The 23,353-nt window shown below is 43.8% G+C and overlaps 1 protein-coding gene across 1 annotated transcript in view; it reads left to right on the forward strand.

Moving 5' to 3' along the window:
- The first annotated feature begins 387 nt into the window (after positions 1-387).
- Pik3r4 (phosphoinositide-3-kinase regulatory subunit 4) overlaps positions 388-23,353 on the forward strand; it is a 57,177-nt gene continuing 34,211 nt past the window's right edge. The window contains exons 1-8 of the mRNA XM_050139361.1: positions 388-772; positions 2,050-2,823; positions 7,100-7,233; positions 10,156-10,738; positions 13,559-13,693; positions 15,137-15,358; positions 19,150-19,323; positions 22,333-22,478. Coding sequence (XP_049995318.1) covers positions 2,091-2,823; positions 7,100-7,233; positions 10,156-10,738; positions 13,559-13,693; positions 15,137-15,358; positions 19,150-19,323; positions 22,333-22,478 — 2,127 coding nt within the window. The 5' untranslated portion in view covers positions 388-772; positions 2,050-2,090. The remainder of the gene's footprint in view (positions 773-2,049; positions 2,824-7,099; positions 7,234-10,155; positions 10,739-13,558; positions 13,694-15,136; positions 15,359-19,149; positions 19,324-22,332; positions 22,479-23,353) is intronic.

Raw genomic sequence — 23,353 nt, forward strand, 5'->3', positions numbered from 1 at the left:
ACTGATTTTGGAGAAAAGATATCTCATTGTAGCCCTGGCTAGCCTCAAGCAAACAAGAAATCTGCTGTCTCTGTCTCCTGAGTAATGGGATTAAAGGTGCCAGTCACCAATTGTTCACTTTTTAAACCGATGAACTTTGCGACACATAAATTTCTTCTCAATAAAGTTGAAATCCAATTTGGTTGGGGCACTAGTTTTCCTAAGTACGCGGTTAAGTTTTCTGAGAGCCAGTGTCCCCAAAGTTTACTTGAGAAAAGCGCCTTCTGCCAGGGACAGCGAGGCCGCACCCCTTCCCTCGTTTCCTAGCAACTAACTTCCTACTGTACACTTCCTCAAACTTCCCTCCGTCACTTCCGTTCTCAACAGGAAGTGAGGTCAACTCGGCGGCTTTCCCGGGAGTTCAGCGTTCGCCGCGGGTGAAGTTGTCTTCCTGGACGGGTGCTGGCACCGCTCCGGCCCTGGGCTGGTGCAAAGGCCCGGGGATTGCGGGACTCGAACACGCGCGGGCCCAGGGCGGCAGGGGAGGAGCCGGAGGTGACTCTGCTGGGTGTCCGGGGTCCCGAGTGTGCCTGTTCTCCCAGTTGCTCACCCCCAGCTCTAGGTCTTGGACAATTCTGCTCTTCTCCCGCAACTACCCAGGTCCTGCGTTTGAAGGAAGACCCCTCACGGAAAACATTCTCCTGCTGACTACCGTTCACGCCCAAGTCCCTCAGAGCTCTGCCAAGACTTCTCTGGGATCTGTCAGCGACTTTTGAGTTGCCAGAGGCCTGGGGTAAATGTTTCCCTGAGTGCTAAGCCTGGGGTTAGGGAGGCAGTTCCTGCAAAATATGGGATTAAGTAACTTGGGGAAGTTTGCATTTTGGCTTACTTTTATTAAATGTCTCTGGCGGGGTTTTTTGTTTCAAATCAGAGGCGTTTGCCTTGGTTTAGGTGGTGGGAAGCCACTCAGCGATGAGGCTGGAGGGGCCCAGGTGATGCTAATTTTGTAGATTTTAGTCTGACCCTCGCAGGGATTAAGTGGCCCATTTGCAACAGCTGATTCTTTTATACGTGTAAATGTGTTTTCTATCTGCAAGCAAGTTGAAGTTTTCTTAGACAAGGACTGAGTCATACAGCACTTTTGCGACTTCCATAGCCCCAAACACAGTGCTGAACGCAGTAAAGGTGCAGCCATGTTTTAGAATCTGCGTGTCAGTGGATGCACGCTAACCTCTTTAGCTTAATGTTGAAGGGGTCACACTGGGCATAGTGGAGCACCAGCACTTGGGAGGTGGAGGCTAGGGGATCTGAAGTTTAAAGTCAGTCAGCTATGTAGGGGATTTTATGCCTAGCCTGGGCTATGCAAGACCTTATTGCAAGACAAAAAATAAAAATAGAAAACGTCAAAGGCCTCTATTTGAGCCTAACTCAAGATAGGTGGTGGTGGCGGCACACGCCTTTAATTCCAGCACTTGGGAGGCGGAGGCAGCAGGATTTCTTTCTTTTTTTTTTATTTATTTTTTTATTTGGGTTTTTTCGAGACAGGGTTTCTCTGTGGTTTTGGAGCCTGTCCTGGAACTAGCTCTTGCTCTTGTAGACCAGGCTGGCCTCGAACTCACAGAGATCCGCCTGCCTCTGCCTCCCAAGTGCTGGGATTAAAGGCGTGCGCCACCACCGCGGGCTAGCAGCGGATTTCTTGCGAGTTTGAGAACAACCTAGTCTACAGAGTGAGTTCCAGGACAGCCAGGGCTACACAGTGAAACCCTGTTTCAAAAACCCAACCCAAACCAGCCAACCAACAAAACCCCAGAACTTCTAAAACACAGTTCAGCTCCTGGAAGGGATGGCACAAAATAGCGCCACCTTTTTAGATTAAAAACATCTAAAATTTAGACTCTATTTAGGTACATTTTCCTGAATTCAATTCTACTCTGGGATGCTCATTCATACACTCAGTAGAAAATGTTGCGCCTATCTTTTTGGAAAAGGCCAAATAGTGGCAAGTCCATTGCTTCCTTGTTTCCGTTTTAATATGCATCTGTCTCTCCCTTTTCCCATCTTTTAAAATAGGTGTTACATCTTAACTTGCTGACCCAGCGGTGCTGGTCATTATGGGAAATCAACTCGCGGGCATTGCTCCTTCCCAGATTCTCTCCGTAGAGAGTTATTTCTCAGATATCCACGACTTTGAATATGATAAGAGCCTGGGAAGTACTCGTTTTTTTAAAGTTGCCCGAGCAAAGCACCGGGAAGGCCTGGTGGTAGTGAAGGTCTTTGCAATTCAGGATCCCACATTGCCTTTAACGAGCTATAAACAAGAGCTGGAGGAACTGAAAATCAGACTTCATTCTGCACAGAACTGCCTACCTTTCCAGAAAGCAGCAGAAAAAGCGTCCGAGAAGGCAGCCATGCTGTTTAGGCAGTATGTGAGAGACAATCTCTATGACCGCATCAGTACCCGCCCGTTCTTAAACAACATCGAGAAGCGCTGGATCGCCTTCCAGATCCTGACAGCCGTGGACCAGGCGCACAAGTCCGGAGTCCGACACGGCGACATCAAGACTGAGAATGTGATGGTCACCAGTTGGAACTGGGTTCTTCTAACGGATTTTGCCAGTTTTAAGCCCACTTATCTTCCAGAGGACAATCCAGCAGATTTCAACTATTTCTTCGACACCTCGCGCAGGAGGACTTGCTATATTGCTCCTGAGCGGTTTGTCGATGGTGGGATGTTCGCCACCGAGCTGGAATATATGAGAGATCCCTCCACTCCTCTCGTGGACCTAAACAGCAATCAGAGGACACGGGGAGAGCTGAAGAGAGCCATGGACATCTTTTCAGCAGGTATTTGAGTCGGTCAGTTTAGCTAATTTGCGTATTTTAACTGTCAGACACAGAAATCTAGCTTTTTGTAAGTTGCCAGATTTCCAGACATTCCTTAGCATGCCTTCTTACACTGTTTTCAGATGGATACATGATTTCCTCCGTGGCCGTGCTTAAGTGATGAGAAAATGCAAAATGCTTTTCATTCATCTAAACATTCAAAACACACGCTGTGCCATGCTTGGGCATGAAAGTACATCTCACCTTGTGTGTGCTCTGGCGGTGATAAGCATAAGATGCTCTCACGGAAACTCATAGTAAGGAAGTGGGAGCGATAGGCAGGGAGGCCGTGCCCGAAAGGCCTCCAGTAGGGCGATGGCCTTCCAGTGACTGGGAGTTAGCTTCGGTAGTTGGTGTGGGCAGTGTGTGATGCTCCTACAATGTTGGCATTTATAGCTGTACGTTTCCTCAGAGAACTAGTGAGTCCTTCAGTGTTTTGGGTTTTGTTGCCTTTGTATATTCATGTGTGTGCAGGGGTGCGTGTGCAGGTGTGGGTGTATGTATGTACGTATGTATGTATGCAGACACGTGTACAATGGACAATACCTGAGGAACTACACCTAGGGTTGTCTCTGGCCTTCATACTGTGCTAAGTTCCCTGCCAATTCTATTATTTTTGAGGCAAGGTCTCTTACTGGGCGGGGAGCTTACCATGTAGGCTTTGCTGGTCAGTGAACCCCAGAGATCTTTTCTGTGTCTGTGTCTTCAGCTCTGAAAGTACAAGCAGGTACCACCCTGCCCAGCTTTTTTTAATGTGGATCCTGGGATTTGATTCAGGGCCTAATAGTTGCAAAGCAAGGTGCTTTTCTCACCGAACTGTTCCCTAGGCCCGTATGAGTGTTACTCATTTATTTATTAGATTGTTTTGAGGCAAGGTTTCTCTGTGTGGCCCTGGCAGTCCTGGAACTTGTTCTGTAGACTAGGCTGGCCTTGAACTCACAGAGATCCACCCGTCTCTGCCTGCCTAGTGCTGGGATTAAAGGCATGTGCCACCTCTGCCCAGTTGTTATATTTTTTAAAAGAAGTTTTATAACTCTCTGACACTTATCTGACTACATCTTAATTGACTGTAGATTTTTGAACCAGGTAGCAGGATCCCAGATTTCCACGGTGTAGAGCTTGTCTGGCAACTCCTCATTGTGTTCCCTGGACTAATGCTCGTACCTATGATGCGAAACATTCCTTATTCCTTTGGCCCTTGAAGGCTCTGCTGCCATCAGTGCGCACATCTGGAGTTCCCATGTCCTTCATGGCATAGTTCTGGATGTCTCCAAGTGCCTGAGGGGCACACTTCTTGCAGCCCACTCCACAGACACACTTAGGAGTGTTGACAGTGACTCTGGGGTCACCACTTTGCTGATGGCAGAATGGCCCTTCCTTTTCTTGTCCCCCTTGTTTGCAGGAGCCATTCTGCCAGGCCTGACTTAGAAAGGGTTTTCCTAAAGTTTTTTTCTTCTCTTTTTGTTGTTTGGTTTTTGTTTTTGTTTTGAGACAGGGTTTCTCTGTATGTAACTTTGAGGCCTGTCCTGGAACTCACTCTGTAGACCAGGCTGGTCTCGAACTCTTAGAGACCCACCTGCTTCTGTTTTTTTTTTTTTTTTTTATGTTGTGTGTTTTTTGTTTGTTTTTATCCCAAAGACTTTGGTAATTTCCTTTTGATTTTCCTCTTAACACTGGGAATGGAACACAGGTTCTCACTTCACTCTGGAATTACAGGTGTGGCTTTCCATGTAACTGGGATTACATGTGTGGTCTTCCATGCAGCTGGAGTCACATGCGTGACCTCCCATGTAGCTGGGATCACATGTGTGACCTCCCATGTAGCTGGGATCACATGTGTGGTCTCCTATGTAGCTGGGATCACATATGTGGCTTCCCATGTAGCTGGGATCACGTGTGGCTTCCCATGTAGCTGGGATCACACGTGTGGCCTCCCATGTAGCTGGGATCACACGTGTGGCCTCCCATGTAGCAGGCCTTACAGAATGCAGCACCACTCTGCTGGGTTCCCTTGATCCATTAGTTGTCTAGGAGTTGTCTTGCTTACTTTTCTATTCTGAGGTAAAACACCCTGACCAAGTCAATTTTAAAAAAGGACAGTGTTTAATTTGGTCTTCAATTTCAGAGGGTTAGAGTGTGTACAGTGTCTCTCTGTGTTGGTTTCTCTTCTTGTGAAGCTTCCTGGATTCAGTCAAAGAGGTTTCCCTAATGATTTAATTCTGATTCCTTCCCAGAGGCCTCACCTCGGACACCATTGTCAGATTAAGGTTTCTCCACATTGCCTCACAGTGGGGATCTGATTTGAACACAGGAAGCCTTGGAGTACACCAAAAGTGTGTCTAAACCACAGGGCTGAGGTCTCATCTAGACAGTGGATGTTCTATAGGTATTCTGCTCTCATGGGTAGGATATTATACTGACGTTTGTTAGATCTTCTTCGTTTATAGCGTGGGTCAGATCTTCTATTTCCTGCCTACATATGATGAATTAAGTATTTTTAAATGAGTTTATGTCTTGGTTTTGCCCCACCCCCCACGCACCATGCAGGAGGAGCTGCAAGGGGTGCAGGCGAGCACATACCTGGTGCATGTTGGAGGTTGGTGAGAGCTCATGGGAATGGTCTGTCCTTCCACCATGTGGATTTAAGAGACTGAGCTTAGTCATCAGACCTGGTGGCGAGTGTCTTTACTCCTTGAGCATTCTACTGGCCTCAGAACTTGATTTTTTTCCTTAAAAATAGCTGTTGTTGGAAGTCCTTTATTCTGAAATTGACATTGTATAAATAGAAATTAGCAAATTTACTGAATGTTTATTAGTTATTAGAATTATGTTAGTTGACAGGTGTAGGCGGAGGCTGTTCGTTTGTTTCCCGGCATCCCAGACCTGAAATAATTATACAAAGACTATATTAATTACAACAAAGCTTGGCCAGTTAGCTCATGCATGTTTCTAGCTAACTCTTACATCTTGAATTAACCCATTTCTATTATTCTATGTATCACCATGAGGCTGGTGGTTTACTGGTAAGGTTCTCTGGCATCTGTCTCCTTTGGCACTTTCTTTTCTCCTACCTCTTTGGAATTCCTGCCTTGCTCTATTCTGCCCTGCCATAGCCCAAAGCAACTTCTTTATTAACCAATGGTAATAACACATATTCACAGCATACATAGGGGAATCTCACATCAGACAGATTTTTCAATGGACAAAAATTGGGGAAAAACATCTTATAGAGTTTGTATTTTAGTGGGCAGAGAAACAGGCAACATAAAATAGTCCACAGTGGGTACTGTTTGGAAAAATACTAGTGAAAGGGAAGAATATGGAGGAGCTGTAGTGGCTTTTGCAATCTGTTTTAGTTTTTGTTTGTTTTTTTCTGAGACAGGTCTCTGTAGTCCTGACTCTTAATGGAACTCACTTTGTAGATCAGGCTGACATTGAATTTACAGAAATCCTTCTGCCTTCAAAGTGCTTGGACTAAGGGCGCGTATCACCACACCCAGTGGCTCCTGAAATCTTAAACAGATAAGAAGGAAAGGATTTACTGCTGCCTAACGACAGGGAGCTGAAGGAGGTGGAGGTCAGATCCTTTAGTACTTAGGGCGAGTATTCTTGCCAGAGGGCCCAGCAGGTCCAAGCTGTCTGGTAGTTTTTTAAGGTCTAAAAGACTTGGTAAATGCATGTCATTTAATGACTCAATAAAATTGCTGTGTACAAAAAAAAAAAAAAATCAAAATTGCTTTGTGCTTTTGAGAATGTAGGTACTTAAAAATTATTGAAGGTTAATGCAAAGTGGTTGAATTATTATTTCCCTTTTCTTCTGATTTGCTCCCACATTTTAAAGACTTGGTATATGTTTGTAATATTTAGCACTAGAAATCAAATTCACTTGTTGGTTATGTTCTGTCTACCTTCTAGGAGGGGAGCTTGTGAAGACAGGATTTTACCACACAGTGCTAGTGGTGCCTGTTATAGGCAGCACCTACTACTTAGTAGTTCTTGTGAACTTAGTGCTGTGTTTCTGTACTAAAGGGTTCCTTGTGACTTTTAAACACCTTTGTGTATATGATTGTCATTATTTTTATACCCTGGCTATCAAGCAGTTAGACAATATGTTTAATATTGCATTAAACATTTAAATTCAGTTGATTTTTGCATTTCGAGTGTTGTGATTTTTCTGAATCCTGCTCTGTATTACGTGATCTCTTCATGTTCTAATGGATTGTGTCGGGTTTTCCAGGCTGTGTGATAGCTGAGCTTTTCACAGAAGGTGTACCATTGTTCGATCTCTCTCAGCTGCTGGCATATAGGAATGGACATTTTTTCCCTGAACAAGTGCTAAATAAGATCGAAGATCGCAGTATCAGAGAATTGGTAAGTATGTTGCAAATATTTGCTGTACAGTTTTAATGGGAATGTGTCCTCACTGTCCTGGAACTCACTGTCTATGTTCACTCAGGGCAGGCCTTCTGCCATAGCCTCCAGAGTGCTGGAATACAGGCATGAGCCACCACGCCCAGTCCCTCCTCCACAACAAATTTGGGACAAAACCTAGTACTAATAAACATACCTTTGATACCTTATTAGAAAGAAATATACTGTTTTCAAAAAGTACATTTGACATTAAAAGAAAAATACAGAAAAATGAATCCATTATTCCATGGTAATCTTGACTCTGCTTTGGGCGGATTTGGAGGTGGGCCGAACTCCTGAGATAGAGCTTGTTGCTGAGGCAGGAAGAAGGCAGATGTCTGCAGTGTAGGGGAGCTCAGCCCGAGCAGAGCGCAGCAGTGGGCCTCTCCTGTGGATGCAGGTGTGGTCCTCCTGGAAGGGAGCTACACAGTCACTGGGTTCCAGTGTGTAAGGCCATCTGGTCGGATGTCTGGATCGCTGTCGGAGGCGTCTTTTTAGAGTAACTGACACTGTGCTAAGGACTGCAGTGTGTGTAGAATACTCTGCAGTATTCTGAGTGGGGAAATACGCAATCTGGTAGTATAGGTCTGCAAGCCCTATTTAGGAGGCTGAGGAAAGGGAAGCTCAAATTCCAGGCCTGCCTGAGGGTTCAGACTGTGTTCTAGGCCAGTTTGGTGAATTCAGCAAATCCCTATCTCAAAATAAATAAAGCTTTTAGGAGGGCTGGGCTGTAGCTCCAGGGCCAGCACTGGCCTGGAATGTGTTTGCTGAAGGAAGGCTGAAACTGGGGAGTGTAAGGTCCTAGCCAGTCTGGACTGCTTGAACACCGTTTCTAGGGCAAAGTAAAAGCTGGGCAGTGGTGGCACACACCTTTAGTCCCAGCACTCGGGATTCAGAGGCAGGGGGATCTGTGTGAGTTTGAGGCCAGCCAGGTCTACAAGAGCTAGTTCCAGGACAGGCTCCAAAGCTACAGAGAAACCCTGTCTTGAAAAAAAAAAAAAAAAAAAAAAAAAAAAAAAAAGGCAAAGTAAAAAGGGAAATACTGGAAACAGGGTGCTCTGGAGGAAGCCAGTGTAGCTTGTGGTAAGAAATAGAAGCACACTTGCTGCTCCCGGTATGGTTGACTCTTGCCAGGCCATTTAGCTGAGCAGCTTTGTGTCTTTGGAGCTACATTTTCTTGATTTGACAGTCAGTTTGTTTATTAATCTTTGAGGCATTAATGCAAATATAAAAATTATTCTTAGGTCATTTTACCACATGGTACATTTGATTCCCCTAAGTCAAGTACTAGTTTCCAGGTTAGAATCCTTAAAGAAAGCCAAAATTGCAGATACGTGGAAACATTGAACTGTTTTTTATATATTAAAAGAGTTTATGTTCTTATATCAAGTATATTATTTCCAATGTTTACATTTGTTCCAAGGAGGCCACTTGATCATTCCTGGCTGCTCAGCCCTGAAATAATCACACCGAAACTGTATTAATTAAAATCACTGCTTGGCCCATTAGCTCTAGCTTCTTGTTGGCTAACTCTTACATCTTAATTTAACCCATCTCCATTAATCTGTGTATTGCCACGTGGCAGTGGCTTACCAGCAAAGTTTTGGCATGTCCGACTCTGGTGGCGGCTCCATAGCTTCTCTCTGACTTTGCCCTTCTTCCTCCCAGCATTCAACCTAGCTTTCTCTGCCTACCTAAGTTTTGCCTTGCTATAGGTCCAAAGCAGTTTCTTTATTCATTAATGGTAATCACAGCACACAGAGGGGACTCCCACATCACACATTTTCACACATTTTTAAGTATTTTATTTCCTTTTAAGATTGTGTGTGTGTGCTCACTCAAGAGCATGTGAGTGCAGAGTTCACTGAAGAGCGTGCCAGTGCAGAGTTCAGGTGTTCAATCCCCTCTATCTGCCTGAAGTTATAAATAGTTGTGAGCCACTCGCTGTGGGTGCAGGGGGCTGAGGAGGTGCTCCTAGGTGCTGAACCATCTCTGCATCCTATTATTTATGTCTTTGAAGTGCTGGGACCTCACACAGGACCTCACACACTGATGCCGTGCTCCATCCTTGAGCTACGTTACTAGCCCTTTGATTCTCCTCTGGACTAAACTACACTTAAACCATGTGCTATTTTGGATTTGTGGTAGTATAGTTTAAACCAGGACTCCTAGTTGTGGCTCTGAAATGATATCAGGAGTCCTATAATTTCTTCCAGATTCGTGTGTTATTTTGTTTTTCTCTGAAAGCTTGCTGCTTTTTTAATAACAAATGTCAAACAGGGTGTGACCTCTTATATACCAGACTCTCTGCACCTTAGTGTGTAGAGTCCTGTTGCCTTCTGGGAGAGACACAATTATTTTGTAGTTCTAAAAAAAAAAAAAGTAGCTGAAAATGGTGGTGCATGCTTTTGATCCCAGTGCTCAGGAGAGGCGAAGGGCGTGGATCTCTGTTTACAAGTACCTGCTTCTGATCTTTCAAAGTTTCCCTGAGCAAACATTCTTATTTCAGGGAAGAACGTTCTGTTTCTATTGAGAAAGGACTTACTGGTCTCCATAGTGAGTTCCAGGCCAGCCGGGGCTACATGGTCAAAGAAAATATCAGAATTACTTCAGAAATCCTTTAAATCACATGAAATTGTCTTCTAACGTGTGTGTGTGTGTGTGTGTGTGTGTGTGTGTGTAGGTGTATGAAATCTTCTGTAGTCCAAACTGGTCTTGAACTTATTACCACAGCTCAGGAGGCTGGCCTTGAACTTGTCACACAGCCCACTCTGTTGGCCTTGCCCAAGTCTCCAGAGTGTGGAGGTACAGGTGTGAGCCATCCCAACTGACTTTCATTTCCTGTTCTAAAATGGACCCTGTTCTCTTTCTCCTTTCACGTAGGTAACTCAGATGATCCACCGTGAGCCAGAGAAGCGTTTGGAGGCCGAGGATTACTTGAAGCAGCAGCGTGGCAATGCCTTCCCTGAGATATTTTACACTTTCCTTCAGCCTTATATGGCTCAGTTCGCCAAGGAAACCTTTCTCTCTGCCGATGAGCGGATTTTGGTCATACGGAAAGACTTGGGCAACATTATTAACAATCTCTGTGGACATGATTTGCCAGAAAAAGCAGAAGGGGAGCCCAAGGAGAGTGGGCTGGTTGTCCTGGTGTCTGTCATAACGTCCTGCCTGCAGACCCTGAAGTCCTGTGACTCCAAATTGGCCGCCTTGGAACTCATTCTGCATTTAGCCCCTAGGCTGAGTGTGGAGATCCTGCTGGACCGGATCACTCCATACTTGTTACATTTCAGCAACGACTCCGTTCCCAGGGTGAGGGCTGAGGCCCTGAGGACACTCACCAAAGTTCTTGCCCTTGTCCAAGAGGTTCCTCGTAATGATGTCAACATCTATCCAGAGTACATTCTCCCAGGCATAGCCCACCTGGCCCAAGATGATGCTACTATCGTCAGACTTGCCTATGCTGGTAAGAGTTCATTGTCCTAATTACGGCCTTGCGCATATTTTTTGAGTACTGACTGTCATACCTCTTGACTTTTTGATCTCTTTGGGAATTCCTTGTATGAATTTTGCTCTTGAATTATGAATACACATATCCATGTTAATATTTATAGCTAATCTATTCCTGGGGTTCAACTTTTGTGTATACATGTACACTTAAAAGGATTAGAATTACCAGCTGCAGAAATATGTGGTGTGAACTCACAGTTTGAGTTGGAATAGTACACTTAGCTGGAGGAGGACTCATGTTTACAAGTACCTCTTCTGGTCTTTCAAAGTTTCTCTGCGCAAACATTCTTATTTCAGAGCAGAACGTTCTGTTTCTATTGAGAAAGACCGTGGTGTTGAAGGGAGGTTTGAGTTAAGTCCCCGTCTCCTTACTTTAGTTTTCAGGATGTGTGACATCTTGATGAGCTGGGTATGTCACGCACACCTACTTGTTCTGCTTAGAATTCTCCCTCACAAAGCCCAACAGCAATGATTCATGTTTTTAGCTCCTTGAGCTAATTCTGAATGCTTACTTCACCATGGGAAATATCACTGAGACATTTACATAATCCATAATTTATATCTATGAGCTAATGGAAATGGACCTTCTGTTTGGAAATCTTTGTACATATGTAGAACACGCATGTGGCGATGATACTGCTATGTTTTAAAAGCCGTGTGCTTATTAGTTTATCATTTGCCTGTCGGCGTTAATAGAATACATGAAAGCTGGGTTTTGGACACTAATTTTATATTTAGTCACAAGCCCAAAGGATTTCTTTTCATCTCCAGTGGTGCTGGCATAGACACATTCTGTATAAAGTGGACTGAAAAGTGGGACTTAATGGGGAGTTAAACTGCCCAGACTTAAGGGGCCCAGGAAAAAGTCTTTCCTGATCATAAAGGTATATGGCCAGCCCCCATGTCTCTGACTTCTGTATCTGTGGACTCAGCAAACTGAAGATTGAAAATATTTGAGAAAAGTCTTTATTAAAAATATATAGCTGTTTTGGTCATCCCCTGTACAACAGTAATATAGTACAGCTGTTTACATGGTGCTGTGTTAGGTTCTGTAAGTAGTTTGAAACAGAGTCTAGAGGTGATTTGAAGGAGTGGGGAGACGTGTTAGAGTGTGTAAGAGCGATGGCACTTTATGCAGAGGACGTAGGCTTCTGCAGAGGAGGCCTAGGGTTCCCCGGCCATGGATACTGAGGACAGTGCACAGGTAGTCGGGATGTGGATATGTTTGTTTAGAGTTTGGCTTTTATCAGGTATGACCTAGAAGTCTCCTGTATCTTATTTGTTTGGTGTTAGGGATCAAGCCCAAGGTCTTTGTGCTGCCTGGTATACAAGTATTCTGCTGAGCTACACCGTAGCCCCTAGTTTCTCCTGTTAGGGTGTTATGGGATAACATCTTGTTTATGCGGTTCTTTCTCTCTCTCTGGAACGGTCTATGTGCATATAAGGGCAGGGGTGGACGATGGGTGTCTTTTTATTTCTGTACCTTCATTTTTGAAATGGTCTCACAGTTAGCCTGGAACTCCCTAATCTGGCCAGGCTGACTGGCCAGCAAGCCCTAGGGATCCCCCGTCTCTGGTCTTTCCGGCACTGGGATTATAGGCCTGTGCTCCCACAACCACCTCTCCACATGGGTGCTGGGATCTGAACACAGGCCGTCATGCTTGCATGGTAAGCACCACTGACTGAGCCATATTCCCAGCCAAGTTTTTGTTTTATTTTGAGCATTGTTGAACCTGGCCATGGTGGGTACCCTAACATGAACAGAATTGCTGTAGCTCATAGACTCAACTACAGTAGGGTGGGTTTGGTTTCCTAGACGTTACAAAGTAAGAAAATGTGAAAAGCTGTGGATTTGATCTCTAGCACTTAGTTCCAGTTTAAGGTAGTTACCGTATGTTGTTATTCACTGCTAAGGAAGAAGAGCGCAGTCTTTCCTGCTTGGTGTCATAGGTGAAGCACAGACGCAGAAGACGAGAGGATACAGAATAGGGACAGAGACAGAACAGTGAGGAACAGACGTTAATGGCAGTACAGGTGACAGCACCCTGAGGACGGGACCTGTTGAGTGGTGCAGAGTGTCAGAGCAAAGACAGTGATGCAGAGGTGTGACCAGCAGTCTCACCCTTTGCCCACTGAGACTTCAGGATGTACTTAGACAGCGTCTAACGATGGCCGATTCAGTTTAGTAACGGCTTTTTAAGGCACTCGTGACTCCTCCTTTATCTGAAGAAACCTAAACGTAGGCTGTTGAAACAGAAAGCTGGTAGGTGTCAGGCTTGAGGGCTGAGGCCTGGTCTGGCAGATCCCAAGGCCCCACGTGTTGTTACTTTGGTGCTAACGTTTCTGTGTTAGTCAGGTTACCTTTAAAGGCTGGCTCTGTGAAAGAATGAAGCATGTTCTCTTTTTCTCTCATTAGAACTGCATACTTTATTTTAGACAGGTTCTGCAAATGAAGAATTTTTTCTTGTTTTTTTGTTTAGAGATTGTCATAGATTATGTGATCAGTCACAGAGACTAAGTGCTAACTTGCAAAATTCTGCTTTTCCTGTGGATTTCTTGAGTGATATTTAGATGCATAAGGACTTGGGGATCCCGGGCCTTATGGTGACTGCGTCATCAACACTCTGGAGGCAGAAGTAGGTGACGCTCCAGTTTGAGGCCACCTGGGGTGCACAGGACCCTGTCTCAAAAAAGCTAAAGGACTCTGGGAGGAAAAGCGATGAGCAGCTTGAAGATTGGAGGTCATGGTTGTAACTGTTCTGGTGGCATCTTCCAGAAAACATCGCTCTTCTGGCTGAAACAGCTTTGCGGTTCCTGGAGCTAGTGCAGCTAAAAACTCTCAACATGGAGAACGACCCGGATAGCGAAGAGGCAGACGAAGCCACACATCCAAACGGAGACTATGACACAGGTGGTGTTATTTCTGCTCTTAGAATTCCCATCGTTTACACTGGGTTGCTAATGGTAACTTGCAAAAGCTGTCGTTTGTTCCTCTTGTAAAGGGAAAGAGCAGCGGGCAATAGGGTTGGAAGGCCCTGGCGCATTATCCTGTCTGTTTGTCTTTACACACTGTTAACTAGAGGTGATCCACTTGGCCCTGTAGATTCCACACTTGCTTTAGCCAGAGTAGTGTGAGCAGTAAGCTGCCGAATTGTGTGATTCTCGTTAAAAATGGAAACATCCTCACTAAAGAACCTAAGCCCTTTCTTCTTGCATGACTAGTGTTGAGTATCTCTAGTTATGAGCTCTTCTGGTTCAGTAATTAATATCTCTGGTTTACATATCAAAGTTCCCTGTGATGATTAAATCACCTGTGATAATTAAACTCACAGAGGCCGGTGGCTTAGGTTTCTTTGGACAGGTTTTTAGCCAAAGATTCAGAAGTAGAATTAAATCAGCTTTGTGCTGGTTTAAGTTGCGAATGATTAGAGAAGTCTGGTTTATACATTTGTATGCCGTGGGCGTCGGAAAGGAGACGGAACCTTTTCAGACAGCTTTTTGTCAGCTTTGGAGGAGCTGGAGCTTCCTTCACCTCAGTGAGTGTGTAGTTTTCTGTACCAGATGTCAGCTTTTCCTGAGTAGCACTGGGCAGCGTAGTATTGCTTTGCCCCTTCTCATAAAGCTGAGAGGTGGCCAAGTATTGTAGCAAGGGAACAATAGGGAAATGGCAAGAACTGTGACCAGTGCTCTCAGAGTGGACCTTAGCAAGGTCAAACAGACAAATGAGGATGAGCAGGAGGTGTGGTCAGAGAGGAAGACTGCTCAGACCATATAAAGAACTTATGATATACATGAAATAACATGTACATATATACATATATACAAAATACATATATATATATATATATATAAAATACATATATGAAATCAACTTTAGAAGTTACATGGCATGTTAGTGGCCTTGCGTGAGTTGATCTTTGAGGGAGGTAACAAGTGCTTCTTCCTATATTTCCTCTTGAGCTCATAAACGGAGAGGTGCTTTGTGGGATGGCGACTGAGCTTACAGCATCCCACCTACTGACCTGTGACCAGTGGGAAAGCTCAGCACACACAGCTCACGGCATCCCTGTGACCAGTGGAAAGGCTCTGCACACACAGGGTTTGTGTGGAAGCCTCCGCAATCATTCCATTACTCCATTAGACAGACAGAAGACAGGTGCGGGGGGGGGGGTGGTGGTGGTGGGGGGGGCGTGTCTGTCATTTCATCACTCTGGAGGCCATATTGGAGAACTGTGAGTTCAAGGCCAGTGTGGGCACAACAGCTACATAGCGAGACTGTGTCTCAACCAGAATGACAAAATAGAAAATGCTTGGTCTCCATATGTGGGAGAAAATCAATCCTTCTGTTTTTCAGAGCTCCAAGCCTTACATGAAATGGTCCAGCAGAAAGTGGTCACTTTGTTAAGCGACCCTGAAAATATCGTGAAACAAACATTAATGGAGAATGGGATCACACGTCTGTGCGTCTTCTTCGGGCGTCAGAAAGCCAATGACGTGTTGTTGTCCCACATGATCACTTTCCTGAACGATAAGAATGACTGGCACCTGCGTGGCGCCTTCTTTGACAGTATAGTCGGTATGTTGGTGTTCGTCCTTACGATTATAAATTACTCTCAATCTTTCCATTGGTTTGGAAGATAGGTAATGATATGATCAAGTTCTGTTTAACTGATCAAGGAACAGTTTAATTAATCTGCATTGTAGTGACATAAAGCAGTGGCCTGAGAAGGTGATAAAGTACGCAGAGGTGACTGAGGGCGTTCAGACCTCGGTGTGACCCCGCTGCTGTAATGGGGCAGGCACAGAAGCTACTCTGTTAGGACAGAGGCTGCACTCACGTGATGCCTGGCATCTGCTTGGTCGGGATAGTAGCTGATTGTTTGCTTTATGGTTTCCATAGTTGTCAAATTTTCTACAGCAGACATTGTAATTTTCTTTTTAGAAGTTTTTTTTTTTTTTAAGTTAACTGTATTTTGTTTGTTTTGTTGGGGATGGGGCACATGTACCATGGTGTGCATGTGGAGATCAAGGGGTAGGTAACAGGGAGCTGGTCTTCTCTTTCCACTAGGTGGGACTTGGGGGTTGAACTCAGGTCTTCAGGCCTGATATTAAGTACTGTATATAATAGTACAAATTAGGATAATTTGTTTTACATTTAAAAAAAACTAAGTATTTCCTAACATTTCTAATTGATCTTTGAAACTATACTCCAATAGATTCTTATTGCTTTTATTCCATTAAATAATTTTACCAAAATTCATTTGAACTTTTAATTGAATAGTTAGCTTTTGTATTTGTTTTTGGTTTTTGTATTTTGAGAAAGTCTTACTATGTAGCCCAGGCTGGCCTGGAATTCTGTATGCTTTGCTTCCGCCTCCCAGGTGCTGAAATCACCCATTAGTTTTCATTTTGAATCCCATTCCGCAGGGAATCTTACATACTTATGTAAGTGACTAGCATGATCAGCTATGTGGGTATGATTGTGTACTGTCTCGTAGACTTTGTTCTAAGACACGATGCTAACCATTGTCACTGTCACTCGGGTGAGTGAAGTCTACAACTGTCAATACAGTGCGGATTATTGTCCACCAATTGGTAGTACATGACCTGCTTATTTCTTACTAATCTTTCTAGCTAGAAGTATACATTTTTTAAAATTATTTTTATTTTATGTTCATTGATGTCTTGCCTACATGAATGTCTGTATGAGGGTGTCAGGTCCCCTATAACTGGAGCCACAGATAGTTGTGAGCTGCCATATGTGAGCTGGGAATTGAACCCCGGTCCTCTGGAAGAGCAGCCAGTGCTCTTAACCACTGAGCCATCTTTCCAGCCCTAGAAGTATAAAATTTGTCATAGAAAGTTTGGGTTTCACTTGGATACACAGAGAGACTTTTATGGTCAGCTTGCTGCTGCTGTGATAAAGACCATGACTGAAAGCAACTCGAGAGGGTTTATTTCATCTTCCCTCTGACACCCCATCACTGAGGGAAGTCAGGGTGGGAACTCAGGGCGGGAAACTAGAAGTGAGTACTGAAGCACAGGCCACGGAGGAATGCTGCTTACTGAACCACCTGTCCAGGGTGGCACTGCCCACAGTGGCTAGGCATTGCTACAGAAACTGTTAATCAGGAAAATGACCTACACACTTGCCTATTGGCCAATCTGAAGGAGGCTGTTCATCACTGAGGGTCCCTTTTCCCAGGTGACCTTACCTTTTGTCATTTTGAAAAAAAAAACAACAAAACCAAAATTAAAGGGTATGGTCCTGCTGCACACACATACGTATGTATATATACATTTTAGTTTATTTATTTCAATTGCTAAGTTAAAGAATATGAACATAGCTTTCATAGGAAGTGCTCTAGTTACTAATCAGTCAATATTCTTTCTATAAACAAAGAATATGAACATGTTTTTAAATTTGTTGACATATTTTATGTAAATTTTTACTTCATCAACTTTCGATGCTTACATCCAACACACTCCCGGCAAAGAACGGTCATTACTTAATCTTTACTTGTTAAAGGGTAAAGCAACAGGTTTTCATGTATGCTTTTTGCTTGCTAGTCAAGCTTCAAAACTTTTTTCTGATGTTCCTATGTTTGTATTTTACATTATCTTTTATTATTTTGGTTCTTTTGTCTTGCATGAATTTACATTTATGCTTATGGGTTTTTTATGGGTATTAACTCTCATTTTTAAGGCAAATCCTTTTCTCTGTTTTAATTTGAGTTTTTTAAATGTGTTTAAAAAAATAATTGTCAAGTTTCGGTTTTTGAAGTAAGGTCTCACTGTGTAGTTTAGATTGGCCTTAACTTATTCTGAAGCCCAATACAGAATCTGGGATGATGATCATGTGTGCACCACCACACACGGCCCAGGGTGCTCATGATCATGTGTGCACCACCACGCACGGCCCAGGGTGATGATGGTCATGTGTGCACCACCACACACGGCTCAGGGTGAAGCCTCAGCTGACTTGCAGTCACACCTGACTTCCTTGTTCATACCGTGCTACTCTGTCCTGGTGTGCTCACCCAGGCTTTAGACATCTACTTTATTATTATTGTCCTTGTATTTTAAGTTATTATTTAGTAGAAGGAGATTCTAGCCTCTCCCGGCTGCACATTTGCCCCCTTCCTTTGCTTAGTTGAATTCCTAATCATTTCACCACCACAGCAAACATTTACTTTCTGTTCTATAATTAACATTGAAGTGTTTTCAAATAGACTTACTGTAGGGATCAGGATAACATTGACATTAGAACAAGTGTCTTTTACTAAGAGTCAGACAGTCACTCCGGGGGCTCTGGTTTAACCCCTTCCTGCTGCAAGTGCAGCTGCTGTAGCAGAGGCTGCCTTTGTCTCGCAGAGACTAGAGTCATCGCGCATTTTAACATATTCATGTTTGGATGTGACCTGTTACTCTGGAGTTCTAGATTTGCTTTCCTTCTTCACTTGTCTTCAGTATTTTGCTTTCTTCCCAGGGTTATTTGTTGCTTAGAGTCTGTCCCACTTCCTCCTTGTGTTATTATTGAAATTGACTGTGGGGTGTGTGCGTTTCTGCATGTCATATGTATACGTGTTCTTAAGTCATTTCACGTGTGGTTTTGTGGTGCGTGCGCATGAGTATAGTGTGCGAGTGTGGCAGCTCCAGGTCCGTGTCAGTCGTCTCCTGTGTTTCCTTTCCCCGTACTGCTCTGGGATGAGGTCCCTGAAGCTGGAGCCCTTTTAGTCCTCCCAAGCTGCTCAGGAGTGAGCTGCATGGCTTCCACTGCTGACTTCCTGCAGTGTGGGTTGTGGACTGGAGGCTCCACTACAGGCACTTTACCAGCTAAACTGCCTCTGTAGCCCCACAGGGCCCTGAAATACTTTGTGTCAAACTGGACCTGCTAGAGTTCTGTTTTCAGGAAACTTCTGAGTAAGAACTGTCTAGGAGGTAAACCACTATAGTCCTTGCATGTCTTAAAGTGGCTTAACTTTGTTTTATTATTATTATTGACAGTTTGGGGAGACCTGTATTTTCTCTTTTGTGAGTTCTGGTGTCTCCAAATTTCTGGACAATTATCTTTGATTGTTTTTTTTTTTGTTTGTTTGTTCATTGTGCTGAGAAGGAAGTGGGATTCTGATTAGTGTCTGTGTCTATTATATAACACATTGCTCAGTGGTGGCGTGCGTTTCCAGGCACTGTGTTCACTGTATCACACTGCCTGGTGGTGGCGTGCGTTTCCAGGTGTTGTGTTCACTGTACCACGCTGCCTGGTGGTGGCGTGTGTTTCCAGGCACTGTGTTCACTGTCCACGCTGCCTGGTGGTGGCGTGTGTTTCCAGGGGTTGAGTGACAGTAACACTGCCCTCCCTTTCAGGTGTTGCTGCCTATGTTGGGTGGCAGAGCTCCTCCATCCTCAAACCCCTGCTCCAGCAAGGCCTCAGTGATGCTGAGGAGTTTGTCATTGTGAAAGCTCTCAATGCCCTGACCTGCATGTGCCAGTTGGGGCTGCTGCAGAAACCCCACGTCTATGAATTCGCCAGTGATATTGGTAAGTTTCTGGTTTTGAGACTTAGGATGGGAAATTTGAATGTGGGAGTAATTTCATATAATTTTATTCTGATAGCGTAGGAATACATAGAAAAGGAAACATAATATTTGTCTTTTGGAGTCTGTTACCTCACTCATGATTATTTTTTTTTCCTGGCTCCGTCCATTTACCTGAATCTTTTATATTTTCATTTTTCTTAACAGCTGAATGATACTCCTCTGTATAAATGTACATTTTCATTATCCAGTCTTAAGAGACACCTATGCTGTTTCCAGTTTCTGGCTCTTACAAATAGAGCAGCAATGACCATGGATGAACAAGTGTCCCTGTAGTAGGAATTTCTTTATTTCTCAGCTGTTTGTGTTTCATCTTTTGAGAACCCTGTTTAGTTCTGTTCCCGCTTTTAATCAGGGTTTTTGTTTTCTTGGTGTCTGGTATTTTAGTTTTTTTTAAATATATATTCTAGATGCCCTCTATCAGAAGAGTTAAACTGGTGACAATATTTTCCTACCCTATGCCTGCAGTGTGTCTGTTCTTCAAGATACATAGGCTTTTGGTATTGTCATGTCTTTACATTTTGTTTTCTTTTTTGTTTATTCAGCTTGTCTTTTGATTGTAAAATTAAACCCATCTTTATTTGAACTCAGTACTCAATAAGGACGCATTAGTATTCTGGTTCTGGTCTGATGGTTTTGTAATCCTCTGTACTGTTCTTACTCTTGTCATCTTGCTTTGTGATTTGATAATTTTTTAAAGTGCTGTGCTTTGATTCTTTAAAGTCGCACACACTTAATTTTCACCTGCACAAAACCCCTACACATTTATTTCCCCTCCTGTATTTTATGTTGTTGATACAATGTGTATCCTTAGGCCAATTATTAGCACTAAAGCTCCAGGCTGGCCTTGAACTCATGACTCTTGCCTTGGTTTCAGTTCCCCCAGTGCGGGCATGCCAGGCATGTGTTCCGTCCCCCCACCCACTGGCTTAGTGTAGCGATTCTGAGGTGAGAACTGCGGTGGTGTTCTCGATGGTGATTATTATGATTTCCTTGGAGGTGGTTTTAAGAACTGTTATTCCTGCTTAGATAATTCTCAGTCCTCTGCTTTCCTTGTGCTTGTCACCAGAGAACTGGAGCATAGTCAAGAGAAAAGATTGGATGCTGTATTTTCTAAGAAATTCTTTCAGCTCAGGCTTAAGGATTTGATGTACTTTGTTGGCTAATCACTGCTTGATCCTGCAGTGTGTCAGTGAGCCACGGGGTCCTAGTAAACCCTGCACTGTGTTTCTAATCACTGCTATGATCCTGCAGTGTGTCAGGGAGCCAGAGTCTAGTAAACCCTGTGCTGTGTTCCTAATCACTGCTTGATCGTGCAGTGTGTCAGTGAGCCACAGAGTCCTAGTAAACCCTGCACTGTCTTGTCTTCCATCTATGGGCTGTGTGGGTGGCTCTGCTTTGGGCTGTGCATCTCCTTTGTCTTTTGAGCATTATTCATCCATCTCATTGTGGGGCCAAGGCTGTCGTAGCTGAGGCTGCCCCAGCTATTCTCATAGGGTGACCAAAGCACAGGAGAGCAAGCCGAGCGGTGCAGCACACTCCCCTTTGCTAACGTCCATTGACTAAGGGGCTGCTGGAGGTATGCCTATGTACGACAGGTGCACAGGAAACATACTTACGGGAAGCTTGGGATCAGTAATCTTGCCCAGCACCCAGCCCCTACCATGCCATTGCGGCTCTGTGCTTTCTGGAGGTTCTCAGTGGTTTGCCAGTTCCTGCTGTTCTGGATTGTTGAGGTGTTGGGGTTGAACTCTGGGGCCTTGTGCATGTTAGATGTAGCACCCTAATTTCCTTCTTTACATAAAAGGGAAGAGCCCCAGTTCTTCCTTGTCACATGGATCAGGGCTGTGCATGGAATGTGAAATAATAAAAACCTTCATGAGTAATGAGAAGACCATGTGAGAACTTTGAGGAGAGATTTTATTTTACTTTGTGTGGGTGTCTGTGTGCGCTCCAGCACATGCATGTGCGCATATGTGCACGTGCTATTGGATGCCTCTGGAGGTCAGAGGACAACTCTGTGGAGTTGGTTCTCTCCTTTCACTTTACCTAGGTCCCAGGGCTCTGACTCAGTTGTCAGGGTTGGAGACCCTGAAGAGGGGACTTTGAGCGTGTTTTTCTCTGTTTTCACGTAAGCATCACTAGTACATGATGACGGGTTACATCATCACTCCCTTGGACTTCTGATAAACAGCTCTGAGTATATCTTTGCATACTTAGTTAGAGCTCATGCAGCTGTTATGTTTTAGAAGTTTGAATTTTACTCTAAATCATGTTATTGTGTTATTGTGACTTTGATTAGTTGAATAAATGATTTAGGCTCAGAGCATAAAACTGTTAAAAAGAAGGAAGGCATTCTTGCTTCCTGTGTTAATCTTACAGTTTGAACGCTGAAAAATGGACACAATTGTGCTACTTTTCTACTCTTTGATTCACCACGACATGCAAACTTAGGAGTTGTGTGTAGGTTTGACCAAACCCTGCATTAAAAAGGGTGTCAGAGGGGTCAGATTGTTCTCCATGCTACGACATGGAGAAGACCCCCCCACCCCATGGTTCTGCCTCTTGTGTGGCCCCTGCCGTCTTGAACCCGTGGGGTAAAGTGGATCACTTCCTGGGTGGTGTTGGGATTTTTTGTCTCTGTCCAGTAGATTTTAATTCAGCACTACAAATGAGTGTGTGCTAACACATTTTCAATTCTGAAAAATAGAAATTTAGAAGTTTTACAAAGGTTAGTTTTATGGTATGGCTGGTAAGTATGATAAGGGAGTGTTATAACTTCATTTTACTGAGTTTCTATTTCAGGCCAATATGTGTAAGAACTTTTAGGTAGCACTCAGCCTTGATGTCTTTATCAGATTGTTATAATGTAAGGATTTGAATGATCTTAAAATTTAAAGTTTTGCTTTGTGACTCTGGTTTGATCTGGTATCTTTCTTTCTTCCCCTTTTAGCTCCATTCCTCTGCCATCCTAATCTGTGGATACGCTATGGAGCAGTGGGATTCATCACAGTGGTAGCTCATCAAATCAGTACTGCTGATGTCTACTGCAAGCTAATGCCTTATCTTGACCCATACATTACCCAGCCAGTAATACAGGTAGACATGTTCCCGCTTGTAACCAGTCCTTCCAATTTTGCCTCTAGAGTCCTTTATATCAGAAGAGTCCCTAAGTTGATCTGGAACATTCTCATATACCTTTCAAGCTAGTACTATTGACAAACCGACCTCCCTTGTAGGAGAGACACTACCAGGAGTCTGTTATGTCACATGTAGTATGGCATACAAAAGTTCGGGCTCCATTTTCTTTGTGTATCTTATAATATAGCTGCTCTTTATTTTTAAAGTTTTATAATTTTTTAAAATTTTACGTGTGGATATATTACATGAATGTGTGTTGTATACCATATGTGTGCCTGGTGCGCAGGGAGGTCAGAAGAAGGTACTAGATCCCTAGAGCCAGAGTTACAGCCAGTTGTGAAGCACCATGTGTGTGCTGGGAATGGAACCCTGGTCCTCTGGAGGACATCCAGTGCTCTTAGCCCTAAGACATCACTCTAGCCTTTGGCTACGTGCTCTAGTTTTAGTTTATTCTTTGTATTATCATTGATTTATATTTTCAAAGCCAGGATCAAAAATTGAGGGACTAATTATTCATGTTTCATGAGTCTTACCCTTCTTCATTTTAAATTGTAAACTTTTTTAAAGTTTTAATTTCGCGTTTATGCCTGTGTCCCAAATACATGTGAATGCAGTACTCTGTGTGTGTGTGTGGGGGGGGTGTTGGATCCCCTGGGGCTAGAGTTACTGCGACCTTGAGCCTCCCAGCTCAGGTCCAGAGCCCTTGTTTCTTCCTTTGATTAGACAAAGGTAGCCTTTATGTTTCAGCTGCAATAGTTAATTCTATCTGAAGAATGTTCTTTAGATCTGGATGTGGAGATGCTTGCTTACATTGTCAGTTCCCAAGAGACCAA

This window comes from Alexandromys fortis, unplaced genomic scaffold (assembly GCF_014885135.2).
Source record: "Alexandromys fortis isolate MF-2015 unplaced genomic scaffold, M_Fortis_MF-2015_v1.1 scaffold_36, whole genome shotgun sequence".
Taxonomy (NCBI): domain Eukaryota; kingdom Metazoa; phylum Chordata; class Mammalia; order Rodentia; family Cricetidae; genus Alexandromys; species Alexandromys fortis.